The sequence below is a fragment of the Herpailurus yagouaroundi genome, unplaced genomic scaffold (assembly GCF_014898765.1).
Source record: "Herpailurus yagouaroundi ecotype Mexico unplaced genomic scaffold, PumYag 182, whole genome shotgun sequence".
Classification (NCBI taxonomy): domain Eukaryota; kingdom Metazoa; phylum Chordata; class Mammalia; order Carnivora; family Felidae; genus Herpailurus; species Herpailurus yagouaroundi.
Genome location: NW_024412413.1, coordinates 54,354,697 through 54,369,507, shown reverse-complemented (window position 1 = coordinate 54,369,507; position 14,811 = coordinate 54,354,697). Strand labels below are relative to the sequence as shown.

At 34.3% G+C, this 14,811-nt stretch overlaps 1 protein-coding gene across 1 annotated transcript in view; it reads left to right on the top strand.

The window, feature by feature from the left end:
* Positions 1–14,811, top strand: part of MON2 (MON2 regulator of endosome-to-Golgi trafficking) — a 117,956-nt gene that overhangs the window by 20,292 nt on the left and 82,853 nt on the right. Inside the window, exons 3-7 of the mRNA XM_040490429.1 lie at positions 3,736–3,863; positions 5,074–5,205; positions 7,059–7,188; positions 13,098–13,195; positions 13,911–14,036. Of these exons, the coding sequence (XP_040346363.1) occupies positions 3,736–3,863; positions 5,074–5,205; positions 7,059–7,188; positions 13,098–13,195; positions 13,911–14,036 (614 nt within the window). The remainder of the gene's footprint in view (positions 1–3,735; positions 3,864–5,073; positions 5,206–7,058; positions 7,189–13,097; positions 13,196–13,910; positions 14,037–14,811) is intronic.

Genomic DNA, 14,811 nt, shown 5'->3' with positions numbered 1-14,811 from the left:
TGAGGACCTAGATTCTTTTTTCATTTGTAAAATTACTAACCAATTGTAATAGCTAGCATCATTTTTTAAATAATCCTTCCTTTTCATATAATGTGCTTTTAATGTGACACTGCCCATACTTTTATTTGTCCTTCGATTCTTGACTCATTTAAAGTATTTTCAGACTATTTGAACCATTAAATTTTTTAAAATTTTGTTAGAAATATCAGTCTTTCCCATAACTAAATTTTAAGGGATTTTGAGGGTAGCAATCATATCTACATCATATTTTATTTCTTTCACAAGAATTATAATTTGTTATTTAATGACCATTAAAATTTATCATGATGAAACTTTTATTAACCCCCATTAATGTGATTCATAGTGGGGTATCCTAGTTTAATTCTTTCTTTCCAGGATAAAAACTACAATTATGCAGTGAAACTGTTCAGAGCAAGGAAACCCCTAGGATATGGGGACCTGCTGGACCTCTTTCAGGTGTGTGAAAGTGTATCATTTGATCTCACAGTTATAAAATTTGGAAATAAAATACATTTATCCAACAGTGTTATTCTATTAAAGGAGTCATATTTATTAAGGGACTTAGGTTAAAAAAAATAAATTTTTCTTCCTTACCCCCTAAAAAGCCTGTCTTTATATTTTGAAGGAATTTGAAATAGAGAGTTTTGATTAAAAAGAGTTGAGCCTTTTCTTCTTAATTTCCTGGAATGAGTTTAAAAAATAGTTAAAGCAAGATGTCTTTATATCATTATATAGCTTTTTCCTCATGATTTCTAAAGTCTCAGCCCGTAGGAAGGTTTTTATATAAAGCTGTATTTAAAATAACATGTCATTAAAATTATTGTATATAAAGAGCATCTATCTCTCAATTAGAAGAGCAGGCTAATTTCTGTTTCCTAAGACTACTATCACTTTTACAAGAAGAAAAAAAAAAACTAACTTTTTTTTTGTTGTGATTTCTGTCTTACTGCATTGTGATCTGGATATGGTAGATACATTTTTTTCACACTGTGTTTCAAAAGACAAAACACATCAATACGTTGTATTTTTTTTTGTTATTGATTTATTCTGATAACATTGAAACATCCTTTTTTATTATTTTATTCTCATATAAACTGGGAGAAAGAATGGGAAGGAGGCAAGAGATGGATGTTGGATTCCTTTGTTACATTAAAATAAAATTCATAAAAATTATTTTTAATACTATTTTAATTTATCCTAACTTGAGACACCTGGGTAACTGTGACTGCCCCCATATACAACATTTTGCTGAAACTCACTTTATGTTATTCTTTCTAAGAGGCACTGTTTTTTCACATTTTAATATTGCCCAAATTGATATGCATCTTACAGTTGATGGCATCTTACAATCATTGTGGGCCAGGTAGTATGTAGCTGTCATTTACGGTGCAAATGTGAACTTGTTTATAGGTTCATATTACTATTAATGTCATTTGAGTTATGTGCATTGTTGATAACTTGTAAGTTTAATTGCTATTTAAACTGTCACCCTAGTTGTTGTACAGAAATTTTCTGTTGACATCTTAATGGTAAGGTCACAAAAGCACTAGCATCAAAATGTGCAGAATGGGTGACACTGGCTTAGAAGATGATCTCAGAGACAATAGGGAAGTACTCTTTCAAGAAGTGAGGCATCCCAAACAATCTGATTATAAAATGGGCAGAAGATCTATATAGACATTTTTCCAAAGAAGACCTACAGATGACCAACAAGTATATGCAAAGACGCTCAACATCATTAATCATCAGGGAAATGTACATCAAAACCACAGTGAGATATCACCTTACACCTGTCAGAGTGACTGTTATCAGAGACGAGGGAATACAATGGCCTTGATAGATGACATTGTGAGGAACAATTCTAAGTGATGATAAAGCATTGTATCAGTTTAATTGACAGAATTAATATTGGCACTGATTTTTCTGTGTGACAGTTGAATGTGTCTTGAAGTCACTTCCATCAGAGACTCTATGAAAGTACATTTTTTTTTCCTTCTATGAGGACAGTTTCTTTTCCTTCATTTACCTGAAGACTTCAGGCAGACAGCATGAAAGTGCAGATCATTGGTTCCTCTGAGATACTTGTAACTGTTTGAACTTTGATTTGCTTTAAGTGCTGTTTACCTTAAAGAGTGGCAGCATAATGTTGTGGGAAGAATAGTGAACCAGGAGTTAGAAGACCTGTTTTCAAAATGTGGCTTTACCACTTACTATGCACTTGAGCCAAATCATGCTCTAAAAACTCTCTATGATTATTATGATACTCAGATGAGAAACATGTTAACATCATAAAAATGATAAATGCAACTTGTTACTGTTGAAAACTTTTATTTGCTGAATGGCATTTAGTAACTAGGCATGTTCAGCAGAGTTGGGGTAGCCTCACGCTTCAGCAATTCCAGCAGGATTGAATATGGTAGGATATTTACTGCTTCAGAACAGTATTTTTTGAGCTTTATTGTCTTCTGTTAATCATTCATAGAAATGTTTTGAGACATTGTTACGGTACCTTGTGTCTTGATTTGAATCAAAACGTTTATGCCTAGGAAATCAAGGAAATAAGGCAAGGGGAGCCCTTTTGGAAACACTGTTCTTTGCCAGTCATATTTGCCATCTCTTAGCTGTCTTAAGTCAGTAATTTATGCTGGCATACCGAAGGACTTTGCAGAGTATGCTGTAGGAAATTGTGGTCTTTATTTAGCATACTATAATGGGAGCTTTGGGAGAAAAAGGTGGGGATTTAAATGATGAAATTAATGTTAACACTGCTTTTACGGTTTTAATGTGATCGTGGATGACTTTCTAACAATTTCTTTTGGAAAACATGTTAAAACTCAGATTTGTATGTCTTCATTACAATTCTTAATCTCAAAAAATAATTGATGGGTGTCGTACCTTTGAGAACCATATGCCAAACACATAAGTTTAATGTTCTCTTTCCTTAGAATCCCATGTTGTCTTTTTAAATTCTCTGAGGGTGGCAGACCTGTCTCATTCATCTCTGTATAGCCATTAAGTGTGTATTGACTTAATTTCACTTTGTAAATTTAATTTTTGGTTTTGTGCATTTTCTAACTTCTTAGATTTTTGTTACCACTTTAAAACTTCTGAAAGAATTGGCTTGGTAGAAGGGGTTAAATTAAGATTTGGCATTATAGCATGTGCATCCAATTAATTTAAAGTGATGCTTTAGTAACAAGAGGAGTAATGTTACTGTTTTTAATGAGTTTGTTTCTTGAAGAAGAAATTAGGGCTCTATAAATTCAGAGCATGTAATAAGATTGTGTGGAGATTCTGAACATTCAGAAGGGTAATGAGGATGATGTATATACTATTTTTAATTACTTTTTCTGCTCTAGAATATTTTTATTCATATTTCTCCCTCTGCACTGTTGAAGAAATAGAGGGCTTCTCTGAGGCAGGATAGAACTTCTGAGAAGTTGTCCTTAAAAAGTTTGCAGCAGGAGATGAAGGAAAATCAAAAAACAGTGCTAGGAGAAGGCCATGGGAAAGCTGAGGCTAAGGGGTAGTTAAGATACAGTCTGTAATATCTGTCTGAAGTATTTTAACTCTTATTATTTGATTTCTGTTTTGGCATTTATTTTACATAAAGTGGTTTTTATTAAGATTGTTATTACTGGTTGTAAATACATAAAAGTATTTCTACTTATGAATTAGATTTAATAATTTATTTTATATGTGTTCTAAATAAAGCTTTGAAAGAGAACAGCTCAGAGGTTGTTCAGCCGTTCCTAATGGGTTGTGGAACCAAGGAGCCGAAGATTACTCAGCTGTGTTTGGCCGCCATTCAGAGACTCATGTCCCATGAAGTCGTGTCTGAGGTAATGTGAAGATCTTAATTTAAACTGTGTACTTAAGAATCAAATCGGGAGTTTTCATTAGGGGAAAATGAAGTATACCTGATAATTTAATGTAAAACAATTTATGTGCTTGAAGGACATGGCTTAATTTTAAAAGATCACCAGATTTTCTCACTATTAAGCACTCATGAATAATGAATAAAGATGAAGTGCATTTTGTCATGTCATGACTAAGAAGACACCATTGAGTACTATAGATCAGTATCACTGAAGAGAATATATTTATTTATTTATTTTTTCAGTATATGAAATTTATTGTCAAATTGGTTTCCATACAACACCCAGTGCTCATCCCAAAAGGTGCCCTCCTCAATAGCCATCACCCACCCTCCCCTCCCTCCCACCCTCCATCAACCCTCAGTTTGTTCTCAGTTTTTAAGAGTCTCTTATGCTTTGGCTCTCTCCCACTCTAACCTCTTTTTTTTTTCCCTTCCCCTCCCCCATGGGTTTCTGTTAAGTTTCTCAGGATCCACATAAGAGAAAATATTTATTTTTAAAAAGGAAAAATGATGACTTTGCTATATTATCTGAAGTGATAATTTGTTGTTCATTAATTTCAGTGGTTTCTAATTACCTTATGATAGTACAACACTGAAAAACATTTCAGCGGTCTATCTGCATCCTGCTTTCGAGTGCAATGGTCTTTAACTTTGTGGTACTCCATAAGGTACTTTAATAGAAGCGATACATTCTTTTGCCTTTAATACAGCATTCTAAATGATGTCCAATTTAATTGAGTTTATAAATGTTTTGTTAATTTGAGTTGCATTTTGTTTTTTTATGACATTGTAAAGGGAATAATATATGAAACAGTAGTAGTCAGTCTCAATTAACTTGCATGACTATATTTATAAATGTCCACATGAAATATACCCATATTGTAGAAATGAGCTTTGATTTTTTTTGACTAGACATCTCAGAACTGCATGCTGCTGTTTGCATATATTCAAATGGTACATTTTAAAGAAATTTATTTTTTGAGAAAAAATTAGTTTAAATCTCAGATTAGTTGAAAGATGTGTTTTGACCTATAGATCCAGAAACATAGGTTTTGTTATTATGACCAAGAACTTCTCTCCAAGTGAGGTAATATTTGTACATCTTTTCTTATTTAGGGACCTAAAACCTTATATTTTATTTGCTGACAGTAATTCAAATAATTATTTTACAGACTGCAGCTGGAAATATAATTAATATGCTTTGGCAGCTAATGGAAAACAGTCTTGAAGAACTTAAGCTACTTCAAACAGTTCTTGTTCTTTTAACAACCAATACGGTAGTTCATGATGAGGCACTTTCTAAGGTAGGAAACCTGTGGTCAAAGTTCATAATTGCTTTGGAGACAGTATTTGAATAAGCTCCCTGAAAAAGGAAAGCCTAGTACCGTTTGTACTGAAAGCAACTTCCCTGTAGTTCTTGTGATAATGGACATTGCATGTTAAAAAAACCACTAATGCTTTATTTTCCTCAGGTTAGAGTTAAAATCAGGTTAAGGTGATTGAACAGAGTCCTTTGGGAATAGCTGACAGGCTTAGTCATGAATAGGAAAAGAGAAAAGTAGCAGAAAAATATAGAAGAATAGGAAACTGAGAGAAAAAAATGTGTTTGGGGTTATCAGTATTCTCCCGAATTGCTTTGAGTTTTCCCTGTAAGAACTCTTCCTTCTCACCTTTTAAAAATAATTTCACTTGTAGGAGTGCTTAGGTGGCTCAGTCGGTTGAGCATCTGACTTCAGCTTAGGTCATAATCTCATGGCTCATGAGCTCCAGCCCTGCATCGGGCTTGCTGCTGTCAGCACCGATCCCGTTTTGGATCCTCTGTCCGCCCCCCTCTCTGCCCCTCTCTCTCTCATAAATAAACATTAAAAAATGTCTAAAATTGTAAAATTTTGTAAGGTGTGTAAAATCACTTTGGGGAACTAGCATTTTCTTTAAAAGTTTAACCTTATATTTACCGTATGATCTAGCCTTTTTACTTCTAGTTACTTATCCAAGGTAAATGAAAACACGTCTCTACGGAGACTTGTATTTGATGTTCACAGCAGCTTTATTCACAGTGCCTAAAAAGTGCAAACATCTCAAATGTCTATCAGCAGATGAATGGATAAACACAATATTGGTATACCTATACTGTGAAATACTACTCAGGTATAAAAAAGTACAAACTACTGATACAGAGAACAACATGGATGAATTTTACAAACATTACAAGTAAAAGAAACCAGATACAAAAAACAGTGCATACTGAATGATGACTGTGTTTGTAGAAAATGCCAGCTTACCGTAATGAAAAAGGCAACCAGGAGGTTGACTGGGGCCAAGCGCGGAGGAGTATGTGGAGGGCAAAGGAGCATCAGCAGAGTTTTAGGGTGATGGAACTGTCTTGTGTCTTGATTGTGGCAGTAGTTTCATGGGGGAATATAACTAAAAGAACTCATCATATTAAATACTTTAAAGGATTAGAATTTATTGTGTATAAATTATAACTTAACCTGAAGTTGATTTTTAAAAATAAAGAATGACTTCTTTTAAAAATTATCATTTTATTCATTTATGTGTTTAGCCTATTTATATTTCTCCAAGTGACTTAGTGATGTAACAAATTTTGAGTACTTGTTCTTTGCAAAACAAGTCATTCTGGGGAAATAAAAGCATAACACATTTTTATACATATATTAACCAAGTTGTGGGGTGCCAGGGTGGCTCAGTCTTGGGTTAAGCGGCCAACTCTTGATTTTGGCCCAGGTCATGATCTCATGGTTTCATGAGTTTGAGCCCTGTGTCAGGCTCTGTGCTGACAGCCTGGAGCCTGGTTGGGATTCTTTCTCTCCTTCCCTCTCTGACCCTCCCCTGGTCTTTCTCTCTCTCTCAAAATAAATAAATAAACTTAAAAAAAAAAAAAAGAACCAAGTTGTGAAATGTGTGTTTCACATTATCTAACCAAATCTTATGTGGCTGTATATTTACACAGTTTGAATTATTTCAGAATCCAAGGATTTTTGTGGCTTTATTGTATAAGAGAAGAGGGTGGGACTTCTGGTATCTGTGATTGGAACGGCCAAACATAAATTATTTAGTTTTGGGTTATGTCTAATAAAACAAATAGTTATTATGTTCTTCAATCTTATTTCACACTAAATGAAAATTGTTCTTTTAGGCAATTGTTCTTTGTTTTCGACTACACTTCACAAAAGATAATATTACAAATAATACAGCTGCTGCTACAGTGCGACAAGTTGTTACTGTTGTTTTTGAGAGGATGGTTGCTGAAGACGAACGGCACCGAGGTAGAGTGATAAAAGTGGTTTCCTTTTCACAGTGGGTGGTTTTGCTTGCCTGATTCCTCTTTTTATTTTCCATCTTTGCCCTGTGAACTTAGGCATCCAAAAACTAGAATACTTTAAAAAACAGATTTATTTTAACAATATTATTACGTTGACAGTGGGAGTTTAGATAAATCCCTTACAGTGCTATCATCCCAAGAAGAGGCTCTTTATTTTCCATGTTTATTTCTAATTATGTATAATTTCACATTTTTTTATATCAGCTGTTGCATTGTATGTATTTTTAGCCAAACATTATGTTCCATGAATTTTTCATGTCATTCTTTTATTTTTGTAATTTAAATTTTAACGGTTGCACTGTATTTTGTAGCTGTTCTACAATTTAATGAACGAGTTTCCTGCTGGACAGTTATATTGTGTTCAGTATTTTAATACTGTTTTGAGTGTCTTCTTACATATTTTTTCCATTTGATTTACTTCTTTGAGGTAAATTTTCAGGAGTGAATTTCCCTCATGTGAATTTTTGTCTGTGCCTTTTAACATGTGTTAATGAATATTTATATAATGTAAACATTAACCTTTTCATATCTTCATCAAGTATCTTTATTGTAACTTTAAACATCTTTTTCTTTGTAATTTTAAAAAACTGTCTAAAAACTTAGAAACATGTCAGTCAGCTAAAGATGCTCTGTTTCTGTTACAGTTTTTACAGTTTGATAACTTTTAGCTATAGAAATTCTGCTTTTTTCATTTATTTTCCTTATTGGATGAAAAGTAAATTTTTTCCCATGATTAGTTTAAAGGATCATACGGTACTACCATCATGAGCAACCTATCTGCTTTATTTACTCAAGAAACTAAAGATTAAACTGGTTTTCCCTTTTACATAGCTTCCCCTACCCCACTCTTAAAATGCAGTTTGTCATTTCATTTGAGGTTCTTTTGGTAATACTGATAAAAAAAAATGGCAGTCTTAGTAGGTGATGGTAATGCTTGCTGCCTACTCTAATTATTCCTTCACTTTTCCTGAAGTTCACCATTGATCAGCTTTTTCACGTTTGGTTTTAGGCATTCTTGATCTGTTGTTTATCGTAGTATTTCCACTTTGGTATATTGGTTTTTCTGCATGTTTCCCTGGGGAATTCTAGAATTTGAAATATTAAGGAGTAAATTTACAGGGTAAAATGTCAGTTCTCCAGTTTGGGTGTGTTATACATTCATAAACTGAGTATGATTCCTGCATTGGTGGTTTTAGCTTTGTGCCTCTAAAGACCAGTATCTTATTTAATACTTTCTAACAAGGTAGAAACACTTAGAACCTTGTTTTTTTTTTCAAGTTTTCATTAAGTCAACATTTATTCAAAGCAGGCTGTCATAATTAACAGAAAATGATATCTTATTAGTATTCAAAGAAGTGCTGAGTTGGGAAACACCTTTGTAGCTGACTCTTAGCTAGTCAGTACGTATTAACTGACATAGTAATTATGGCAGATCAAGTGGTTAATTCTCTTTTATATGCTGAGATGGTATAGAAATTACCCATGTGGTAAACTTTTATATGTTTGATATTTAAAGGCACATGGAAAGATCATGTGAATTTCAAATTCATAAAATAAAGGGGTTCGGGAATGGGAGACTGGGAAAATCAAATGTATGGATAAAGATGCTAAGCTTAAAAATGTCATAAGATAGTAAAGAGTGATTATGATGGTATTTTGTATAAAAAGAGTTTTTTTTTTTTTTTCAAAGTTATGACCTTTATTCATCATATGTTTTTCATCTTTTTTTTCCCCCTTTGGTTGTTAAATTTTATTTATTTTTCCCACATAAGGCATAGGGAACTGGAATAATTCCCAAGACCCCGAGACAGTTTCTCGATTTAGTTTTGTTTTTGTTTTTGTTTTTTACATTTTTTTTCAATACATGAAATTTATTGTCAAATTGGTTTCCATACAACACCCAGTGCTCATCCCAAAAGGTGCCCTCGTCAATACTCATCACCCACCCTCCTCTCCCTCCCACCCCCCATCAACCCTCAGTTTGTTCTCAGTTGTTCTCAGTTTTTAAGAGTCTCTTATGCTTTGGCTCTCTCCCACTCTAACCTCTTTATTTATTTTTTTTCCTTCCCTTTCCCCATGGGTTTCTGTTAAGTTTCTCAGGATCCACATGAGAGTGAAAACATATGGTATCTGTCTTTCTCTGTATGACTTATTTCACTTAGCATCACACTCTCCAGTTCCATCCATGTTGCTACAAAGGGCCATATTTCATTCTTTCTCATTGCCACGTAGTACTCCATTGTGTATATAAACCACAATTTCTTTATCCATTCATCAGTTGATGGACATTTAGGCTCTTTCCACAATGTGGCTATTGTTGAGAGTGCTGCTGTAAACATTGGGGTACAAGTGTCCCTATGCATCAGTACTCCTGTGTCCCTTGGATAAATTCCTAGCAGTGCTATTGCTGGGTCATAGGGTAGGTCTATTTTTAATTTTCTGAGGAACCTCCACACTGCTTTCCAGAGCGGCTGCACCAATTTGCATTCCCAGCAACAGTGCAAGAGGGTTCCCGTTTCTCCACATCCTCTCCAGCATCTGTAGTCTCCTGATTTGTTCATTTTGGCCACTCTGACTGGCATGAGGTGATATCTGAGTGTGGTTTTGATTTGCATTTCCCTGATGAGGAGCGACGTTGAGCATCTTTTCATGTGCCTGTTGGCCATCCGGATGTCTTCTTTAGAGAAGTGTCTATTCATGTTTTCTGCCCATTTCTTCACTGGGTTATTTGTTTTTCGGGTGTGGAGTTTGGTGAGCTCTTTATAGATTTTGGATACTAGCCCTTTGTCCGATATGTCATTTGCAAATATCTTTTCCCATTCCGTTGGTTGCTTTTTAGTTTTGTTGGTTGTTTCCTTTGCTGTGCAGAAGCTTTTTATCTTCATAAAGTCCCAGTAGTTCATTTTTGCTTTTAATTCCCTTGCCTTTGGGGATGTGTCAAGTAAGAAATTGCTACAGCTGAGGTCAGAGAGGTCTTTTCCTGCTTTCTCCTCTAGGGTTTTGATGGTTTCCTGTCTCACATTCAGGTCCTTTATCCATTTTGAGTTTATTTTTGTGAATGGTGTGAGAAAGTGGTCTAGTTTCAACCTTCTGCATGTTGCTGTCCAGTTCTCCCAGCACCATTTGTTAAAGAGACTGTCTTTTTTCTATTGGATGTTCTTTCCTGCTTTGTCAGAGATGAGTTCGCCCTACGTTTGTGGGTCTAGTTCTGGGGTTTCTATTCTATTCCATTGGTCTATGTGTCTGTTTTTGTGCCAATACTATGCTGTCTTGAGGATTACAGCTTTGTAGTAGAGGCTAAAGTCTGGGATTGTGATGCCTCCTGCTTTGGTCTTCTTCTTCAAAATTCCTTCTATTCGGGGCCTTTTGTGGTTCCATATGAATTTTAGGATTGCTTGTTCTAGCTTCGAGAAGAATGCTGGTGCAATTTTGTTGGGGATTGCATCAAATGTGTAGATAGCTTTGGGTAGTTTTGACATTTTGACAATATTTATTCTTCCAATCCATGAGCACGGAATGTTTTTCCATTTCTTTGTATCTTCTTCAATTTCCTTCATAAGCTTTCTATAGTTTTCAGCATACAGATCTTTTATATCTTTGGTTAGATTTATCCCTAGGTATTTTATGTTTCTTGGTGCAATTGTGAATGGGATCAGTTTCTTTGTTTTTCTGTTGCTTCATTATTAGCGTATAAGAATGCAACTGATTTCTGTACATTGATTTTGTATCCTGCAACTTTGCTGAATTCATGTATCAGTTCTAGCAGACTTTTGGTGGAGTCTGTTGGATTTTCCATGTATAATATCATGTCATCTGCAAAAAGTGAAAGCTTAACTTCATGTTTGCCAATTTTGATGCCTTTGATTTCCTTTTGTTGTCTGATTGCTGATGCTAGAACTTCCAACACTATGTTAAAGAACAGCGGTGAGAGTGGACATCCCTGTCATGTTCCTGATCTCAGGGAAAAAGCTCTCAGTTTTTCACCGTTGAGGATGATGTTAGCTGTGGGCTTTTCATAAATGGCTTTTATGATCTTTAAGTATGTTCCTTCTATCCCGACTTTCTCAAGGGTTTTTATTAAGAAAGGGTGCTGAATTTTGTCAAAGGACTTTCCTGCGTCGATTGACAGGCTCTTGTGGTTCTTACCTTTTCTTTTATTAATGTGATGTATCACATTGATTGATTTGCGAATGTTGAACCAGCCCTGCATCCCAGGAAAGAATCCCACTTGATCATGGTGAATAATTCTTTTTATATGCTGTTGAATTCAATTTGCTAGTATCTTATTGAGAATTTTTGTGTCCATATTCATCAGGGATATTGGCCTGTAGTTCTCTTTTTTCACTGGGTCTCTGTCTGGTTTCGGAATCAAAGTAATACTGGCTTCATAGAATGAGTCTGGAAGTTTTCCTTCCCTTTCTATTTTTTGGAATAGCTTGAGAAGGATAGGTATTTTCTCTGCTTTAAACGTCTGGTAGAACTCCCCTGGGAAGCCATCTGGTCCTGGACTCTTATTTGTTGGGAGATTTTTGATAACTGATTCAATTTCTTCACTGGTTATGGGTCTGTTCAAGCTTTCTATTTCCTCCTGATTGAGTTTTGGAAGCGTGTGGGTGTTTAGGAATTTGTCCATTTCTTCCAGGTTGTCCAGTGTGTTGGCATATAATATTTCATAGTATTCCCTGATAATTGCTTGTATCTCTGAGGGATTGGTTGTAATAATTCCATTTTCATTCATGATTTTATCTATTTGGGTCATCTCCCGTTTCTTTTTGAGAAGCCTGGCTAGAGGTTTATCAATTTTGTTTATTTTTTCAGAAAACCAAGTCTTGGTTTCATTGATCTGCTCTACAGTTTTTTTTTAGATTCTATATTGTTTATTTCTGCTCTGATCTTTATTATTTCTCTTCTTCTGCTGGGTTTGGCTGTCTTTGCTGTTCTGCTTCTATTTCCTTTAGGTGTGCTGTTAGATTTTGTATTTGGGATTTTTCTTGTTTCTTGAGATAGGCCTGGATTGCAATGTATTTTCCTCTCAGGATTGCCTTCGCTGCATCCCAAAGCGTTTGGATTGTTGTATTTTCATTTTTGTTTGTTTCCATATATTTTTAAATTTCTTCTCTAATTGCCTGGTTGACCCACTCATTCTTTAGTAGGGTGTTCTTTAACCTCCATGCTTTTGGAGGTTTTCCAGACTTTTTCCTGTGGTTGATTTCAAGCTTCATAGCCCAGCGTCCTCCTAAGCCGCCATCTTCCTAATGACGAATCATCATATGTTTTTCATCTTACTGATACATTCTCTTTTTTGTTTTTCCTAAATATAATTTATTTTCACTTTAGCTAATGTACAGTGTATACAGTGTGCTCTTGGTTTCGGGAGTAGATTCCCTTGATCCATCGCTTACATACCGCACCCAGTGCTCATCCCAACAAGTGCCCTCCTCAGTGCCCATCACCCATTTTCCCCTAGCTCCCCTCTTCAACCCTTAGTTTGTTCTCTCTATTTAAGGGTCTTCCGTGGTTTGCTCCCTGTTTGAAACTATTTTTTTCCCTTTCCTTTCCCCCATGGTCTTCTGTTAAGTTTCTCAAGTTCCACATATGAGTGAAAACATACATGTCTTTCTCTGACTGACTTATTTCACTTAGCATAATACCCTCCAGTTCCATCCATGTTGTTGCAAATGGCAAGATTTCATTCTTTCTCATTGCTAAGTAGTATTTCCCCCCCCAGTTTCAAAGCATAGTTCTGAGCCTATAAAGTTTGTAATTGCGTAAACATGTATTTATTTTAAGTAGTGCATATGATTTTTTAAAGGTCCTTATAAACTCCTAAAACTCATCTGATTTTGACTACAGATATTATAGAACAGCCAGTACTGGTCCAAGGAAACAGTAACAGAAGATGTGTCAGCACCCTCAAACCTTGTGCTAAAGATGCATATATGCTTTTCCAGGTATTTCAATTGATAAAAAATAATTTTTATTACAGAATATAGTTTTGTGTAAATTTTTGATTTTTGCATTTTATGTTTGGTTTAATTTTTAAAGTGTCAATTTTTAAAAAGTGTCCAATTTTGAAGTGTCACAAGTAGTATTCCAAAAAACTTCTTTAATGTTAAAGACTATCCACAGTTAACTAACATGATAAAATGTAACATTTCACTTTAAGGAAATAGAATGAATTACACTATACTAGAAAATACCATATTATATTATACTAGAAAAATAACTAATAATAAAAAATAATTTTCAACTTAAAATTTAACTAATAAACCTTTGGCCTATTTAGTATAATTTGATATACAAGTACCTAATTTTTACATTATTTGTCGTGAATAAATCTTTTAAGTAAAATGAGATTTATCAGCACTGAAATTTTATTAATTATTTATTAAAGGATTATTATAAGTGTTTTTTCATTAAAAGACTATTAACCATTTATCTGTTTATATTATGTCTTGTCAAAAGCTACACGATTCTTTAAAAGTTTACTTATTTAATCAAGTATATAGTTTGTCAGAATTTGCATTACCAGTGTTTAGTTTCTGAGGAGTAAATATACCATATAAGAAGAGATAATTTTTTTACTTTTATGAATTCTGAACAGCACATTTCATTCTAGCATGTAAATGTTTTATTTTTTATTTATTGTTTGAATTATTTTCCCAGGATCTTTGTCAGTTGGTTAATGCTGATGCCCCTTACTGGCTAGTAGGCATGACAGAAATGACTCGAACATTTGGCCTTGAATTACTTGAGTCAGTCCTGAATGATTTTCCACAGGTCTTTTTACAAGTAAGCCATTTGTAGTATCTTGCAACAAAATTAATCTATAATTTTCTCACAGATATTTTTCAAGAAAGTAACATGTATTCTTTCTCCCATGTTAGAGGACTGAAAGAATTATGGCTTTAGACTTTAGAACTGTGATAATTTAGTGTGTCTTACATTATTGTAGTGCCTCGCATTTTGAAATTTTAACCTTAGAATCCCTAGAAACTATCTAGTGAGACATTTCTCAGTCTGTGAATCCACGAAGGAATGTAGTATGTGGGCTATTTTTTAAAATATGTGAAAACTGAAAAATTGTTACTGATCTTTACTTGTTTATATGTACCTATGTGCTTTTTGATAATTTATTTGGAAAAAAGTAGTAGTAAATGGCTGATAAGTTTAACTTGCAGTACAGAATATTTCAAAATAGAGAGTTATAGAGGAAAAAGTAAGAATCCAAACTTTTCATTTAACTTGCAAGAAGCTAAAGTCTAATATTGATTCAGTGATTTACATAGGATTCCTTAGTCATTAGCAAATCTTGAACTAAAATTTAGATCTTTTTACCACTAACCTAGTTCCTTTCCTTACCATACTGCCTTCCTAAGTGGCACTTCCAAAATGTGTGAGCCAAGTGCTACAATAGTAGAAGATCCTTTAGCCCAGGATTTGGAACTGAAACTTATTATACAGATGATAATTTGGGGACATACAGATCATGATGACTGTAGTGAGAATAATTTGAGTGGAGTTGGGGTGGTTCCTAGTGGTTATGAAGGAAGCCCAATTGTATTAA